General features: G+C 42.0%; 1 protein-coding gene across 3 annotated transcripts in view; it reads left to right on the top strand.

Annotated features, from left to right (window-relative positions):
• Window positions 1-17,696, top strand: part of KIF6 (kinesin family member 6) — a 149,733-nt gene extending 132,037 nt beyond the window's left edge. The window contains exons 20-24 of one of the 3 annotated variants that reach the window (XM_083434457.1): window positions 6,340-6,429; window positions 8,999-9,105; window positions 13,620-13,783; window positions 14,350-16,071; window positions 16,418-17,696. In XM_083434457.1, the coding sequence (XP_083290583.1) occupies window positions 6,340-6,429; window positions 8,999-9,105; window positions 13,620-13,636 (214 nt within the window). In that variant the 3' untranslated portion in view covers window positions 13,637-13,783; window positions 14,350-16,071; window positions 16,418-17,696. Of the gene's footprint in view, window positions 1-6,339; window positions 6,430-8,998; window positions 9,106-13,619; window positions 16,072-16,417 lie in introns of all 3 variants that reach the window. The other 2 variants (XM_083434458.1, XM_083434456.1) reach the window with 2 other exon arrangements.
• The last annotated feature ends 559 nt before the right edge of the window (window positions 17,697-18,255 follow it).

Raw genomic sequence — 18,255 nt, forward strand, 5'->3', positions numbered from 1 at the left:
TCTAGTGTCACTTAGGACTTTAAATAGCTCATGTCGAACTCATACACATATGAACGCCTATGTGAAATGGAGCTGCACTTTGGAGATATAGCCACGCTAATATATAATGAGTTGAGTTCCATTTTATGCCACAAATCCGTGTTGTGGGTTCAAACAATGATATTGTAGAGATGTAAAACAGATGGAAGAAGTGCAGGGAGTACTACTTGTAGCAGGAGCCGTGTACTGTACTTTTCCGTGTATAAGATGATGGTTTTTTACCTTAAAACAGTACCTAAAAATGGGGGCCGTCTTATACATGGGTAGTGCAGAGGGGGGACGGTGGAAATGATTTCTGTCTTGAGTAGTCGATTGTCACTGGCGTTATTGTGGGTGATAGGCTGCTGCGGCAATGTCCGCTTGCGATTGGGTGTTGCTGCAGCAATGTCCACTTGCGATTGGGTGCTGCTGCGAGAATGTCCACTGGCGATTGGTCACTACTGTGGCAATGGCTGCTGGTGATTGGGCTCTGCTGCTGCAATTGGGCGTATGATTGGCGGCGGCTGGTGTCGATTGGAAATACGATAGGAGGCTTCTGCGTTGCGTTCGATCGCAAGCGTTTGGAATTTGGGTGAGGTTTTTTTCAGCATTCCTCCCATTCTGGACAATCTCTCCCCCCCCCCCATTTTCTTAATATTGAATCCCCCAAAATAGGGGGCATCTTATCCATGGGGGCATCTTATAGACGGAAAAGTACAGTAAATACTCTGGGCAATAATGCTTCTAAATCCAACACAAGTCATCCAGGGTGAACAAGGTTGTTTCTGTCCCATATCCAGGTCTGAACCCAAATTTGAATGGGTCATACAACTACTTCCACCCCTGACTTTCACTCAGTTGCTTACCCACAACACCAAAAGAGTCTCTCCCTCTGGCTAGATGTTCACTAGAAACTACCTGGTCTTGCACAGATGCTTCCAACACTCCCTTCCCATCTCCACTGGAGCACCTGGTACAAAGCTGTCTCTTCTGAAGTAAATATGGACATTCTTCCTCTTCCTAGGTTAAGTTGATAAGAAAAAGAAAAAGCAAACATGGATGAGTGCTCTAAATGTAGACTAGCATTTCTCATGGAGTTCATTTCAGTTTGGGGCTGTTTCACATGACTGTTTCTGATATGACAAATGCACCAAATGTCTGTTAGGTCTAAGTGCTAGCTATATTCTCTGATTGCTAATTTCATTTGTCTTTGAAAACTGACAAATGGATAGATAGGTGACTAGGGTGTACTATTGTTGGATTTGGTTCTTTTTTTTGGCAGCCAGATTATCAGGTAGCCTGGAGGTTATGATTATAAGGCCTGTAGATGATAAAAAGCCAAGAGCATGAATAAAATGTGATATTCTATGTGGAAGAGACTGTGTAGCTCCATTTTTATTTGCAGATATCTAATATCATCTATGCCATTACACTCGTAATGACCCTTTTAAGTTCTCTATGGACCTTATTCAAGGCACTTTAGTGTTATTGTGTGTTAAGCCTGCTAAACCCATTTTATGCAGCTATGTTCTCAGTGTGATGCATGAAGAATTTGTAATGGAGCTCTTGACACTGTGAGAGGGAACAGCAAATTTTTATATCCCACTGTGCTGAAAATTTATTCTTGTCCCCTTGAAGCCTGTTTGAGGCAATAATATTTCAGAGGCAAAGTTTTTAGTTTCCTACATTTAAGAATATAAAATAACAAAACGCTTGCTTCCCAAGGATTCCACTGAACCTGAATAACACAGTAACCTAACTGATTCATTCCCGCAATTGCATAGGATGAGACCTTTTGACTTTATATTTTCTCTCAACTCTGTGGCCTTGGAGTACAAAAAAGCTCTTTGTTAAATCCATCCAGAAGCCAACTGGTAATTTACTCACAGAAAGGGATCTAACCATCATCTTCCATCAGTCAAGCTAATAGGAGTAGTGAAAGTTGACATGAATTATATACTACATAACAATGAATGTGGGTTCAGGTGTAGCTAGAAAGTCATTTGTAAGAGGAAATTTAGATAACAGATGGATAAGTGGCTATAAACGCTAACATTCAGGAGACCTGATATAAGAATCGTATGAATGTATCACTAACATAGTTACCAGAAAACTATAACTACAAAGATTCTGGTGGCACTTTAAAGATTAACAAATTTATTGTGGCATAAGCTTTCCTGGATTGTAGCTCACAAAAGCTCATGCCATACTAATTTGATATGTCTATCTCCGACATTCTCTGTCCACCGGAGTAAGGGCTCTTGCTGTAGCAGATGAGTGGATTTTGATATTGTGCAGCTGAGGAATCCAACACAACAGTTGTATCAACAAACATGCATTGTGCAGCAAGTTGTACAGTCTATTGTGCAACGAAGTTACCAGCAACCTGCTTGTGCAACTTTTATTTTACTGTAACTTGGAAGTATTTTTCTGCACACGACTCTGCTGTGTTTGGTGCCTGCACTGAAATAGGATTTCCACTGTCAAATACCTTGTAGCCCTTGGTGAATTGATTGACTGGACCTGTTGAGAGTGAGAGGAAAAGTAAAGGTGAGGGTAGCCAGTGGATCTCAATGTTTTGGGTAAGTTAGGGACTCCCCCTGCATGCAAAAACAGGCTTCGGTGGGTTGAGTGGATGAGACCAGTAGTACCGTATTGGCCTGAATATAAGCTGCACTTTCCCCCAAAATTCTGACTGTGAAAAGTTAAAGTGCTGCTTATATTTGCGACCTTACGGTATGCAGCCAGGAGCACGTAGTCCCCTGTCCTCTCCCCCAAGGCCGGGAAGGGGGAGAGCGAGAAAGGGGAAAGGCTGCCGGCAACACAATGTGCCCTCCCCCCCCCCAGTATGCAGCCAGGAGCAGCGAGGAAGGGAGTGGCTTATATTCGGGTATTTTTTTCTCTTTTTTTATTCCCCCCCCTCCAATTTTAAAGGTGTGGCTTATATTCAGGTGCGGCTTATATTCGGGCCAATACGGTAGGTCCAGTGGTCAAGAAGGAGGTTACTGCAGATGCTGTAGGAGGAAATAAGGGGCAGGTGGGGCTTGTCCACTGGGGAAGGTAGTCCATCTAGGAGAAGGAAAACTCTGATCCTATACCTCCAGTGCCTTGCAGTTATACTCATTTGTGATAAAGGCTTTGGTAGTAAACCCCAAGGAAAAATCCATACCCACTGCCTTGTGGGGTATCTCAAGAGGAAGAAAAGGCTAATGTGTAAACTCTATACAAATCCAGAGTCGAGTCCCTAAGATAATAAATAATAATAATAATAATAATAATAATAATAATAATAATAATATAATGATTTTGTTTATACCCACCCTCTCTAACAACCAATAATAAAAATAAGTTGATTAAAATACAACTTAAAAATCAAGATTAAAGTACAACATTAAAACATTAAGATGCAGCCTCTTTACAGGAGGAGAAAGGAAAAAGAAAGAGGGGGAGGGAATCAAATTGATTCTAAGCCAAAGGCCAGACGGAACAACTCTGTCTTACAGGCCATGCGGAAAGAACTCAGATCCCGCAGGGCCCTGGTCTCATGAGACAGAGCGTTCCACCAGGTCGGAGCCAGTGTTGAAAAGGCCCTGGTTCTGGTTGAGGCTAATCTAACTTCCTTAGGGCCTGGGACCTCTAGGGTGTTGCTATATATGGACCTTAAGGTCCTCCATGGGGCATACCAGGAGAAGCGGTCCTGTAGGTACAAGGGTCCTAGGCCGTGAAGATAGTGCCTTGTACACCTCCTTCTGGCAGCTCCTGAAGCCAAACTGTATGGCTTTGCTTTCCCTTGAACCACATCAGCAAAGCTGAGAGGGGGATCTTGTCTGGGCAGCCCAGGACCTCCATACACACACACTGCCCAGGCTTGTGCCCTGGGGAGGTCACCTTGGTGCTGCTAACACAGCAAAAACAATGTGGGAGGAAGCTGTTACAATTTACTGGTCTCTGTAGCCACAGTGGGCATTGTGATTCTCCAGCGCTTTGACTTCACCCCCAGAGGCACACTCCACTGTCTCCCAAGGCAAAATGAATAGCAGATACTTTCAGAAAGTTACTGAGAGATGAATCCTCCCAGCTTTACTCCCATTATTTGAATGTGCATAATAAACCAGACTTCAAAAGCAAACAGAAAATGTGAGCGTCTTAAATATATTATAAAAACTGGAATATGTTAAAGCACTCCCAGTGCATAACAATGAGATTTAAAACAAGGTGAGAAATTTTGAAAAAGAATGTATCACATTTCAAATAATTGAAAGCTCAGCGCACACAATGTTAGACTTTATAGTAAGATAGCTGACATCTGTGAAGTAAGGCTGGTGAACATCGCCAACACTCACTGCATTGTTAGGAAGTCTATGAGCTTGAAGACCTTTCCCAAAAATGCTACGAGTGAATACTCTTTCTAATTGCCTTGCTGGAAACAGTGACTCTCATCCAATTAGAGCAAATTAAATTAGTTGTAATGATCACGATTAAGAATTCTACAGGGAGGAAAGATGACAGATCCTTTTTGTTTCTGATTTTCTGAGCACTGCATTTTACTCTGCAATCGTACGACTGAGCAGTGAGACATTCAGAGAAATGAATACTTTGCTGAATGTGTGGCCCCCCCCTGGTGCCCCCAAACTACCGTATTTTTCGCTCCATAGGACGCACTTTTTCCCCTCCAAAAATGAAGGGGAAATGTGTGTGCGTCCTATAGAGCGAATGCAGGCTTTCGCTGAAGCCTGGAGAGTGAGAGGGGTTGGTGCGCACCGACCCCTCTCGCTCTCCAGACTTCAGGAGAACCCCAGCGCCAGCCCCACAAGGTCGGAGGGACAGCGGGAAGGAAGAGCGCTTCTCCCCGCTGCCTGCCCTGCAAGAACGCCGCCATCCCGCAGTCTCCCGATGTGGTTTGGAGGCTGACGGCGGGGAGACGCGTGCTTCTCCCCGCTGCCAGCTCCTTAAGCTCCAGGGACAGCGGGGAGGCGCAGCGTGTCTTCCCGCTGTTCCCGGACCTGGTCTGAAGGCAGGCGGTGGGGAGAAGAGCTTTTCTCCCCGCTGCCTGCCCTGCAAGCTCCGGGGACAGCTGGGAGGCGCAGCTCGTCTTCCCGCTGTTCCCGGACCTGGTCTGAAGGCAGGCGGTGGGGAGAAGAGTGCTTCTCCCCGCTGCCTGCCTCGCAAGCTCCGGGGACAGCGGGGAGGCGCAGTGCATCTTCCCGCTGTCCCCAGACCTGGTCTGAAGGCAGGCGGTGGGGAGAAGAGCGCTTCTCCCCGCTGCTGGCCCACAAGCGCCTGGGGGGGAAATAAATTTTTTTTTCTTTATTTCCCCCCAAAAAAACTTTCAGTGAAACTCATCCAGCTGTTGTTGTTGTTTTTTAAATGGGGCAAATCTATATCTGAAGTGCATTAGACTAAGGATCTCTTGGTACAATAAAAGAACTCACAAAATCAGAGCCATGGCTGAGATTGTACTTGCTCTTCAGTGCTGCGATTTCAGGATTTCCAGGATTAAGGGGACTTTGATTTATTCCTGCTTTCTCAGCTGGGTGGGCAGGAAGTCCCTTGCCTTGGTGGAGTCAAAAGTCTGGGACCTTGTCCTCCAGCCAAGGAGATATGCTTTCTTGGCTCTTGTGACACTGTTAAGAAGCAATGCTTTCCATTCACTCTTCATAAGTTTCTTTCTTTTTCTTTTTGCCAGAAGTATCTGTTTGGAAGCCAATTTAACATAAACTCATAAAAGCAAAAATACCCCAAGCTTGCCATCTAGTGGTTAAATCTTGGCTCAGAGTGATAATGTTCAGATTTCAAGTCAATGCTTGAAATAGTGGCACAGCAGATCATATGCCAGTCCAAATGTTAAGAAGTTAAGTGTGATGCAAACATTTTGCTTTGCTATGGAATGTCGTATGACATTCTTCTAATCCACTGGTCTGCAAGTGCTTCCCTCATGAGTAGTGCCATGACCATATTTTGTTAAGTGGAGAAATAAAGAATGAAGGGAAGGGAAGAGAATCAGTAAGCTAGCAAAAAGAGTAGAGTAGGTAAGAAAACAAGGGATAGCTATGGAAAATGGGAACAACATAGAAAAGTAAAATGTAGCCCATACTGAGAATGAAATTGAAACTGGGTACTGCTATCTGGAATGATTATCTGAATGGACTTCAAAGTCCCATTTGCTTAATCCTAAAAGAAGCATTGCGGACCATTTTCTTTCTAGGAAATGACTGAATTAGACAAATATTTCACTCCTTTCTATAGATTTCTATGAATTAAACATATCCTTTGTCAAATGCAGCATCACTTGTGGCAGTCTGAAATGAATTCTTCCCCCAGGGTTCCAAATAACAGCAGAGCCAGCTTCAATGAAGAGCATTCTGTGAAGAGCAGTGGGAGCAGACTGAGTAACTCGCCCTCAAAAGCAAGGTATGCAGTAAGGGCATGTGGTGCTGAGAACCCAGCAAAGACACTGAAGCCCTCTTCAGAATTATTATTATTTTTAATTGGAACTCATGGAGTATTGCTGTGCATTCTAGTCCTGCTACTCCAGTGTTGCCATCTCTACCATCCACTGCTGCCTTTGCTCCTTCACGCACTGAGTGGAAAAACTGAAAGGGGATCCTATGTGCATCCCATCCATACAGAACATGAAACCCTTCCTCCCCACTTGCCACACTCCTGATCAGGATTGGGGCTCCCACACAGCTCTTTTTACTTGAAAAGGGAGGTGTTTTTAAAGTGATTGATGGTTTGGCTCTTAAAGTGGCTGGTATGTGAGACTGCAGTAAAAGGTAATCTTGCCCATAAGCACTTGCAGCTTATGTGGCTTGAGAATATAACATGCACTGAGCCGGGCCATTTTTATCTCATTCTTGCAACAGCCCTAAAGAGATAGATGTTACCCAAAGTCATTTAAGAAGCCTGTGGGATTTGATTCAGGTGGTTTTTGCGCAGGTAATGTGCAGCGGTTGCTGCTTTGCTCCAAGCAGTCTGGATAACCTCCGTGTTCATGCAACCATAGAATGCCCTGGGAGCTTTGCTGAAGGGCAGCATATAAATATTTTAAATAAAGAATGGTGTTTTCCCAACACTCAGTTTCAAGTAGCTGGGAAATTGATTTTCTCCTTATTTTTAAGAATGTAGTGTGAGTACGTGTTGATTGTAAAACAGATAGACATGTGCAATTTGCAAATCCAATGCTCTCTCAAATTATGCTGATTGCTACCAAAACAGAACATAATCCACCAGCCCCTTTTCCATCCAAGAGTCCTGAATAAACCTAGCTGAAAGAAATGAACAGAGGTTGTGTAGCACTTTGTGGATTAGGCCTATATCCTGAAGAGAGAAAGCACAAGTTATTTATTTATTTTTATTTTTTTTTATTCTTCTTTTTATTGAATTTTCCAAACTATTCTTCCATAATAAACAATCCAGAAAAAGTCATATCATACAAACAACATCCAAGAAACAAAACACAGGTCACCGAAAAACCAAGCAGAGGAAAACGAAAACGAAAAAAAGAAAAAAAAAAAAACACCTTAAATTAAACAAAGGATTACTTCCCTTCATCTCAGTCTGGGTTGTATAGTCAACCTTCCTTTCAGCGGTTTCCGATCTCTCTCCATATCTCCACTTCACAGATTTTATATTTCGTCTACTGTAATTTTGATATTGCCTAAATTTAGTTCTGTATATGTTATAAATTTATTCCAATTGTTAATAAATTTTTTACTTTTTTGATGCCTGATTCTTTGTGTCAATTTATCTAATTCTATGTATTCAAATAATTTGAGCTGCCAATCTTTAGTTGTTGGGATCTTGGAGGTTTTCCAATTCTGTGCCAGCAATATTCTGGCTGCTGCCATCGCGTACTGGAACAATATCTTGTCATCTTTTTTAATCTCCTCACCAACCATCCCTAACAGGAAGGCCTCCGGTTTCTTGGGGAAATTGTATTTCAAAATCTTTTTTAATTCCTCATAAATAAGACCCCAAAACCTTTTCACCTCTGCACATTTCCACCACATATGGTAGAAATCACCCTCTTTTATTTTGCACTTCCAACACTTCTTATCCCCAGTTTTATACATTTTCTGCAGCTTTACTGGAGTGATGTACCAACGATACACCATTTTTTCCATATTTTCCCGGATTCCCACACAGGCTGTAAATTTCATATCTATTTTCCATAATTGTGTCCATCTATCATATTCTAAGTTATGTCCCAAATCTATAGCCCATTTTATCATAGCCTCCTTCACCTCCTCATCTTTAGTATCCCAATCCAGTAATTGACCATACATCTTGGATAGAAGTTTGGTGTTACCTTCTACTATTTCCACCTGGAATTTCGATTTTTTCTCATTTATTCCTATTTTTTTATGTTCGTTCCATAAGGCGTTTATTTGGTGGATTTGTAACCAACTTACTTGCCTATCTTTTAATTCCTCATATGTTCTAAGCTTCCATCCCTTATCCGATCTAACCAATAGGTCTTCGTAAGTCCATCTTTGCTCATCCATATTTGGTTTTTTAATCTTTAAAATATCAGTGGGTGATAACCACCATGGAGTGCTTTTTTCTAAGAGTCTCTTGTTTCTGTCCCAAACCTCTAATAATGCTCCTCTAATAATATGGTTTACAAAACCCTTATGTATCTTCCCTTTATCCTGCCATAGATAGGCGTGCCAGCCGAACCTAGTGTTGAATCCTTCTAGGTCCAACAAATCGGTATTATTTAAGGTAATCCATTCTTTGATCCAGCACAGGCACGACGCATCGTAATACAATTGCAGGTTTGCAGGTTTGCAACCTGCAGAAAGCACAAGTTATTTAAATTGTTTTTAAGGCTTTAACCCACCCTGGGACCATAGGGTGAAGAGCAAGAAGAAATCATCATCATCATCATCATCATCAAGGTTATCCACAAGAAGGAATACAAAATCTAAGCAGTAGAAAACTCAGATGACAGCTTAAATATACTTTGTTATTGCAGGATTTCACCAGTACAAAGTTCATCTATCTCCTTCACAGGAGACCACCAAACAGATGCTGACATTCTAGCTTTCATTCGGGCCAGGCAGAATCTCATACAAAAGAAAGGTACGCCTTGCTAAGTGCACTACTGGTCCAAGTTATGATCTATGTTATAGCAGTAACTATCTAGGGATATGATGTGATCTCATCCAGGTTTATAGCAAAGAGTCAAAAGCATATGTTTCATAAATGTGTCCCAGTATGGAGCATTTTCACATTAATTCATGTTAAGGTAATGTCTGTATTCACCATAGTCCTACTCATTGTTTTTAAATGCACAGATATGCTGACCATTTAGGATGCTCTTGAAAGGTTGGAAAGACTTGTCATTAATTAAAGAAATTTTTTATATTTATTTATTTATTCATTCATTCATTCATTCCCCGCCCATCTGGCTGGGTTTCCTCAGCCACTCTGGGTGGCTTCCAATTAAATATTAAAATTACATTAAAACAGTCATTAAAAACTTCCCTAAACAGGGCTGTGTAATATGTGTAATATGTTAATAATATGTGTGTAATATTATGTGTGTAATAACAAACCTGCTTCATAGTATTTCTTCTTAGTAAGGTTCAGTTTTGATACAATTTCCTATATTGTTCTTGAGAAAATTAGAAGAGCCCTGCCATCCTTGACACTGCTCATTAAGCATGTTGGCATCCTCTTGGTCTTGGTGGTACTTTTCAGGAATTGCAGTGTACATTCTAGCTGAGCTTCTATTACTGCAGTTTTGAATAACTTTCCTGTGGTACAGGGTTGCTCTCATATGTTTTTTCTGTGACTGCTTCCATACTACTATGGTTCTGCTGAGACATTGATTTTGTGCAGTCACCAAGAAGCAGTATTAAAAGGGAGACTTGATGAGGCACTGTCTTATCCAGAAATGCCCATTGCCAAGATCCTTGGGCTGCATAATCCTGATGCAGAAGAAAGTTCTGTTTATCAAAAGTTCCTTGCAAAATTAATAAAAAGCTTCCTACTTGTTAGTTCTGCCCCTTTTATTGCTGCTTACTGAGCATGGAAGCAAGATTACCAATTGAGTAATTGCACTTCACTAGTCCAGAAACTAAGTCAGAGCAATGGCCAAGCCAAGCCAGTGTCCTTTTTCTATAGTAGCCAATCAGTTTCCTTTGGGAACCCCACAAGTGGGACTTGGAAATAATTGCCCCTTCTGCTGTTCTCTAGTAACTAGCAGTCGGAAGTATATTGTCATTACCCTTGGAGTCCAGCAATTGCTAGGACACTGAAACAGATTCTACATAGCCAGTAGCAGAGAGCTGGTTTCAGATTCCTGGTTCTCACCTTAATACTAATGATCAGGACCCCACTGAGCTTGAGGCTGGATGGCAGGCACACAAACGGTAAAGGCAGTCATGTTGGCCAGTAAGTAAAATATCTTTATTAAGACCAACCAAAATGTCACAAAATAGTGAGCAAGCTTTAGAGTTCTCCAGAACTCTTTGTCAGGCTGGATGTTAAGCAGAGGGTATGAGGCTTGCTGATAAAGCCATTAGGTCTGCTTTAGTCATAGTCTTTGCATGCAGTGTAGAGATGGCAGAGGTAGGTGGATTAGGTTCTCCTAGGAGCTACTCAGGCACAAACGAAAATGCACAATGACTGATATCCTGTTTTTGAGAATATAAAATCAAACATTTACTTGGATCTATTTCCAGCCTTAAGTGTTTCCAGTCTTCTTGTTAACCAGAGAACAGAAGTAAAGGAGCACACTGTGGTTTTTATATACTGGCAAAACTGGAAATTAATTTTAGGTAGCATACAAGGTAAAAGCCAATCATCCCTTGCTTTGCTAATGTAAATCCCTACACAAGTAGTCCTTTTTATCTTGTAAATGAGCCTTACCTGCTCTTCTTCATTTTAAAGGTTCTTTGTGCAGAATAGGATGGACATCTCAACCTGGGCTCAATCCACAAACTTTTCCATTTACATGCACTACATACCCAGGCTGTGTGCAAACCAGCCCTTAGAAGATGAATGTATTACATTTCACTCGCTTAGGAAGGTAATTAAAAATGGCAAGTGGTAGAAGACATTCAGTATTAAATAGACAACAGTGGCACCCAAAGGTAACAAGGAAACTATTAATCTTTATAAAGAAAAGAGGGAGATTCTTTGTAGCAGCGGTTCTGTAGAGATGGGAGCAAATTATACAGAACACATGAAAGCAGCTGTGATTAGTGAAGCAATAGCTTTCCATCACCATGCAATTGCTGACGACAGCATTACTCAGCAAGCTATCAGCACCTGCCAGATGGTGTTAGCATTATCCCATAACAGAGCTTTAGTCTATCTCTGTGGTTATCAGCAATAATTGTTGGGTGTAAACACCTTCCATCCAGAGCAAACATTTAGACACTTAGGCTTTGAGATGTCATGTGTCTCAACTTGTTGTCAGGCTCTTTCTAAATATATCATGATGCTGAATTGTAAGGTATTCCCCAACAAACCATGATGAAATAAAGCTGCTGAGTTTGTCACCCAATTTCAGTACACCAAGAAAGCATGGCCAACTAAGTAGAAAAAGTGCAGATAAGACAACAAAGGGTACTCATGCCCTTACAAAAACCTAGTGGGGCTATATCTAGATCAGTTTTAGTAATTATGTAGGATGAGTTATCTGAATACGTTATGGCGGGATCTATTACGCATCCTAGTAAGTAAGTAAGTAAGCAATTTTTTATTTATACCCTGCCCTCCCCAGCCAAGACTGGGTTCAGGGCGGCTAGCATCAAATATCAAATACATTAAAACACAATCAACACAATCAAACAATTGATTAAAATACAGCTTAAAAATTAGAATCAGGATAAAATCAGGATAAAATCCTACATTGTTCAGGAGATCTATTCATGGGAAAAAGGTGGACTGTGGGCACATGAAGCTTCCCTTTTGTGAACTTCCTTAAATTAACAAATTTTGGGATTAACTAATATTACAACAGGAAGATTCCGGGTGGTGTTTGGGTGCTGTTCTGTCTTGTTATTAGAGACCAGAAACTATGGATTCTTTGTTAGGCTGGAGTTCAGGACCTTGGATAGCTCAAGCAGGCTATTAGCTCCAAGGAAGATAGAGGCCCTTTATGCCTTTTGGACTGGACTACCTCTCTCAGGCTCCACCCTTTGCTGAAGAGTGGGGTGCCTTAAAGGGGTAACCCTCAGGTCTGGAGCCTCACACTCATGCCTTATGTGCTGCTTTCACTGCAAGCAGAGAGGCAGGTAAGGCCTCCCTTTCCCAGCAATCTGGCTCGGGGTGCTATCTCTGGGGGTTCCAGTTTGAAGTAGCTCTAGCTAAAAGGACTTGTGGCTGGTAGGCTCTGGCTTAGGCCAAGTGTTGGGGCCAGCATTTCTAAGGTTGTACCACTGATCTCTTGCAATCTAGCTAGAACCTCCTATTTGCCTTCAAACTTTTTTCAGATTGTCTTGATCTATAAATCCATGAAAAGCTGATTTCCAGGTCCCATCATGAATGCAGGAACCCTCTGGTCCAGATTTTACAGTCAGGAAACTTTCAACTGCAGTTAATGTACCTTTCAAAGAGTTTCTGGTGTACAATACTCCCATATCTGCTGGGATAGAGTCAAAGCCACAGCTTCCAATAATATATACTCCTTTTTCTGCAGCAATTTTTCTGGCTGCAATTCAGGATCAGGATCACAGCAGGTGTTTAAGTATTGAAAATAACCAACCATTTTAGAAAGATTTTGGAATTCTAGTTTTGAATCAATAGTGGTTTAGGGGGAATTCTATCTGAGCACCCATATTTACAGCTCCTTTTCCTAGTGACTATCTTTCTCAGTCAATGGCTGTCTTTACACTGAATGAACAACAGAGCAATGGTGGTTCTTTTCTTCCTGCTCTAAGAAGCTAGTTGCCCAATGCCCTCTCTGGCATTGTGGAGCCTGTAGTAGACTTTGGTAAATCAGTGAACTTAGGGTGATGAGAAAGGTCATATGGTGCCTAGAGCGCAAGTGAAAGATGTGCTGTGAAGCTGACTGAGCATGAGTAAAACAACGTAAGCTTGCTTCAGTGTGGTGGTGAGGGTGGTGAAGAGGGCCCACTTCTCTGCCTCTATCACACCCTCAAATAGTTGGCCAGTGGAGCTTTTTCAACAGTCTGAAGTCTGTTGAGATCTACTCCAGGGAATGGCATTTTAGATCATTTGGGAGCCCATTCTGAATTGTTTACAAGGTATTTCAATGATAAAGTTGCTCACCTCAGTAGCAGTCTTGATGCCACATCTATATTCACTGTAGTCTCCAGTGAGGTATCAGCTACAACTTCTAATGTAACTTCTTGGGATCAGTTTTAGTCAATTTGGAGATGTAGAACCTTTGGTGCTGTTCCCCCACCTTCAGCTGGAGGTCACTAGGGTGGTCATGCCCCAGGACTTGGATCTTGTGCTGATGCATTGAAAAAGCCTGGAAACAATTCATGGTATCACATTTCTTGCGGTTGAGAACTGTAAAGAAGGCCGGTCTTTGTTTTTCCTAACATTCCTAGATTAATAATTACAAGTTTAAACGTAATTATTTGTGCCTGACACCTTTATCTTTACCCTTTCAGGATTGGGAAACAAATGAATTTTGTCATACAGCAAGCTGCCATTTCAAAATAAAAACTAGCAGTGCAGAGCTACTGCAACACCAAATGAATGGACCCTTGAGCTGCAGCTGAATTTACAGGAGGCAAAAAACATTGGTTTTGTCCAAGGAATAACATGACAAGACGTAAGCAACTGGAGAGGATATCCTAGCTTATGCTATGGGGAATCGGATGGCCATTTTATGTAGCTTGTAAAGGTTTCGATTATTTAGAAATTCTAAGAACACTTTTCCATGCCTCGCACAAGCAGAAGAACTCTTTGCCTGGGATATTTATTTATTTTTTATCCCTGGGAATCTTATGAAAGAGTTGCCCAGTTCTCCGCAGGTTGGATTTGTACATCATGTTAGGGTTTTTTTCTTGGCTTTGGTTTGCTTTGGCTCAGTAGCACTGTGCAAAACACAGCAATTATTTTTATCCCTCATAATTTTATTTAGAGCTGTCAATTTCATGCCAACAAACTTTTTTAAAAAATTGTGAAAAGCCAACTTTCATATATTTAGATATTATGGATTTTATTGCTAAATCCGAACTTCAGTATAAAAGGAAATTTTCATAGCTATATTTGCAAAAGAATGAGGTTGTTAGTTAAACTGTAGTCAACGGAGTCCTAGTTTGTCAAGTTGAGAGCTCTGTGTTTTTAAACTGCTGGATTATTTTTCCAAATCTGTTTTTGCTTTTTTGCATATAGGATTTTCATTATTGCCCTTGAGATGCTAAGAACCTGTATGTTTGTGGACCCTCTTCCCCTCTATTTTTGGATAATGTATTATCATCAACTATTGTTGAAAACGTTTGTGCTCAAAAATCAGTTTCTGTTCAGGGCTTTGCTGAACGATGACTGCCATATATCAGAAAATAATATGTTACTAAATACAGAAAGACCACAAAAAAATATCACTTGACACAAGCTGAGAATTAATCAACGTGTAAAGGAAAATTGTAATGTTTAGCCTGAATTTCTCCTCTTTATGTCAGTAAAATCAACATTCTAAAACTTCTAGACAAGGAGCTTTACCTCAGAGATTCACAGAATTTGTCATGGTGGACATTTGAAGTGTGTTTGCATGTATTTAACATTTGCATGCATTTTATTTGTGGGGGCTCAGTAAAGCAAAATAAAGACACATTCAGAGAAATAGAGATATGGGGAGAGAGAACAACAGCCATATACAATTGAATGCTTTATTTTTCAAGCTGACTACACATTTTCTGCAAATGACCCTGAGCCCTGAGATTTATTTATTTTTTAAGAAAACATTTATGACCTATGGGCTATTGGCACTCAGAAGCAATATGTGTGGGAAGGAGGGTGTTTAACCTTTTTCATGTCTGTATCTTTGCCACTCCAAATTACCAGTTCCCAGTTCCTTGGCCCCTTGAGATGGGGGGATCAAGAGAAGATGCTTTGAGCACCAAAAAGGTTGAGCAGTTCCTCTCTTACCATAGCTTCTCTGCTCTGAATTCTCCTTCCTGAAGATGCTTTCTTTCCTTCCTTCCTTCTTTCCTTCCTGTCTCTAGTATAACACAATGTGTAATGAACCAGTTTCCCAGAGGAGAGATCCTTGAAACAACCATATGACGGTTGGGTCGAAGGAAGCCATGTGAGCCATTTCATCCAACCATCTTCTCATTGCAGGAAATCCAGAGCGAGAGCATCCTCAGTGGCTCAATATATCTAGTTCCCTGAACTTTTCCTCATAGCACCTTCCCTTCATACTGGCAGCTATCTGCATTACCCTTTTCTGAACCTGTTCCCATTTGTCTGTGGTGCTCAGAACTAGAAGTTCTCCTTCTCATGACTTGGTATCTATGGTTATTTTAATGCAGCCTAAAATCACATTCGCCTGTTTTGCAGCTGCAGCGCACTGCGGACATGTCCAGCCAGATTGGGTACCTTTAGAATGCAATTAGGATGAGGATCTGTACCCTTCTGATAAGAATGAAGTAAATACCCAGAATCTCCATGATGCTGAATGGCTTCGCCTTTCCTCCTCAAAACCAGAATCCTGCTTAAGTGTAGCCAAAATTCATAGCACAGCCTCCAGGATTAGCATTTGGGAAAGCAGAAAACCACTTTGGGCCTCTCCTCAAGTGAAGTCTGGGGACCATAGCACACAGCTACAATCCCAACAGAAGGCACATGAGTTACACTGCCAGTCATGTGCAGGCAATAGACCAGCAATTCATCTCCAGGCCAAAAACATAGGCACAGACATGGTATGAAGAAATGTCAGCTAGAGTTTGACAGGAGTGCAACCTGCTTACAGCTTCTTGATTGTCACTCACAAGTTTTGCTAACTTAAATTAAGCGGGTTTTAACGGAATATGCAAAACGGGTGCAGTTTGGGGAGCTCATCATCCTGGTGTTGTTTACGTTCCCTTCCAGCACTTGAAGAACATGTGGTTCTGAGTTACAGTGGCGTAGCGTGGGTTGTCTGCACCCGGGGCAAGGCAAGTAATTTGCGCCCCCTAACCCGGGGCAAGGCAAGTAATTTGCGCCCCCCCCCCCGCTGCACTGTCCCTCCCCCAGATAGTCCCTCGCTCTCTCTCCGCACCGCACCGCACGCCTGGCACCCCCCCCCCACAGTGGGCGGCGACCCGGCGGCTCGGATCGGATTCGCACAGCCAGCACTGCAGTGAGAGAGTGTGAGTGAGCCAGGTAGGGGCAGAGAGCTGCGAGTGCGAGCGCCCCCCCCAGATGTTGCGCCCGGTGCGGCCGGCCCCCCCTGCACCCCCCACGCTACGCCACTGCTGAGTTATAAACACTGACCAGTTTGCACAAGGAATCTGACTGAGACCATAAACATGAATTGTAAGCACATGCATGCAGCAGGTGTTTAATAGGGTTACTTGCAGGTAAATATGCATAGGATTGTAGTTCTAATGTGCTATACAGAAACACATTATTTCCACACTCCTTGGAAAAACGACTTTGCAGAGCAGAAGCTACAGTTTTGAATATAGGTTTGTATTTGTCTTTCAGCCTACTTAACCACCAGTGGAAAGGCTTTCTTTGGTAAATAGTATCTCACGCACACTGAATACTAACCAGGGTGATATTAAACCAAAGGCTGTGTAAACTTGCCAATATAGTAAATACTATTTATCGGTTCCAGGCAGGGCAAATTACTCTGACTCCACCTGCTTTGTTTGCAGAGAATCCCTGGGTGAGAAGAAGACTCTGATGAGCAATGATTACCAGGAGTAATAATCACCCCTCCAGCCTTATGATTCTTTATCACAGAAGGGAAGCCAAAGAAGGGTAGTAAATGAGCACAATTACATACTGCTAGACCACTGAAGCTGATTTATTAAGATAGTTTATAAAGTTTCAAGCCAATGCAGTGGGCAAGTCTTCTGGAGTTTCTTCCACTGGCCAAGTGAAGACGGGCGCTAGAGATATTTGGTGACTCTCTTCTGGTACCCCCACCACCCTGAGGTGGCTGTGGCCAGGACTCCTGAGAAGGCAGCCCAGATTGTCATGGTGTATGAAGCTTCGTATGACCCACCGGCGTCTGGCCAGCAGGGGCAGAAAAGGGTCTCCTGAGGTCCCTCTGGTCACTGAGAAGGATCCACCACCACACCAAGGCCAGGTTTTGCATTCCATTGAGGCCCAGGAGCACATCACTGAGGACTCGTTTGGGCACTGGGGGCATACGCACAGCAGCCAGGAATGATTCTCAATATTTAGCAAGCATTTAAATAACACTGCCTTCAAGAAGCCCTGTTGTTTATCAGACTAAAGCAAAACTAAAAATTAACCGTTACTGTGAAGCCTGAAAATATAACACATTGCCATACTCTTGTTCACGTAAGGGGGAAAAAACCTAAATTATGTAAATAAGGAAACATAAATACAAAAGCGTTAGGTCTTTTAAAGAAACAAGCAAACATTCTGGAGGATTGTGCCTTATAGCATTTTCCATTCTGGGAGGGTATGATGGTGTCTGGCTTGTATTAGATTAGGCTTTCGAATGCACTGTCCATGTCACTGATTTGTAGATCTCAGAAAATAAAATGTCTTTGTTAAATAAATGTAGTTTGAGTTAGCCAATTCATTTTCCTTTCAGGCCATTCAGCTGGGATGCTCATCTGTCTTGCATGGGCAATTGATTCTTCAAAAATAAATACTTCTTTCTACTGAAACCTGATTATTAACCCATCTCAGGATGTATCTTATCCAGGAGCTTTGTTTAAAAAAACAACCACTGTGCGGTACATTTTATTTTCCATTAATTGATCTGTGGTGCCTGCTATTTTAACATGCTTTCAATATGATTCCTGCCATTAGAGGCAATAATCATGTCAAAAGTCATTAGAAATCATTACATTTCACCTAACAAATTGATTTGTTTCCATATCAACAAGCTGTCATTGGTTTTAGCTACGAAAATCTCCAGTACTGCAGCATCCAAACACGGCGCTAAATTCAGGGGAAGTTTCCACTTGTTTCAAATGCCAGGCAAAATCCCAGAAACCAGGTTTTCTCCTAAACAAGATATTGCTGGTGCCACCCATTCTCCTGAATCGTCACCCTCCATTTGGTTTCATATTTATTTTTGGCAATTATATACCACACAGTTAGCTATGTCCT

Source organism: Podarcis tiliguerta (assembly GCF_965153285.1).
Source record: "Podarcis tiliguerta genome assembly, chromosome: 3".
In the NCBI taxonomy this organism is placed as follows: Eukaryota; Metazoa; Chordata; class Lepidosauria; order Squamata; family Lacertidae; genus Podarcis; species Podarcis tiliguerta.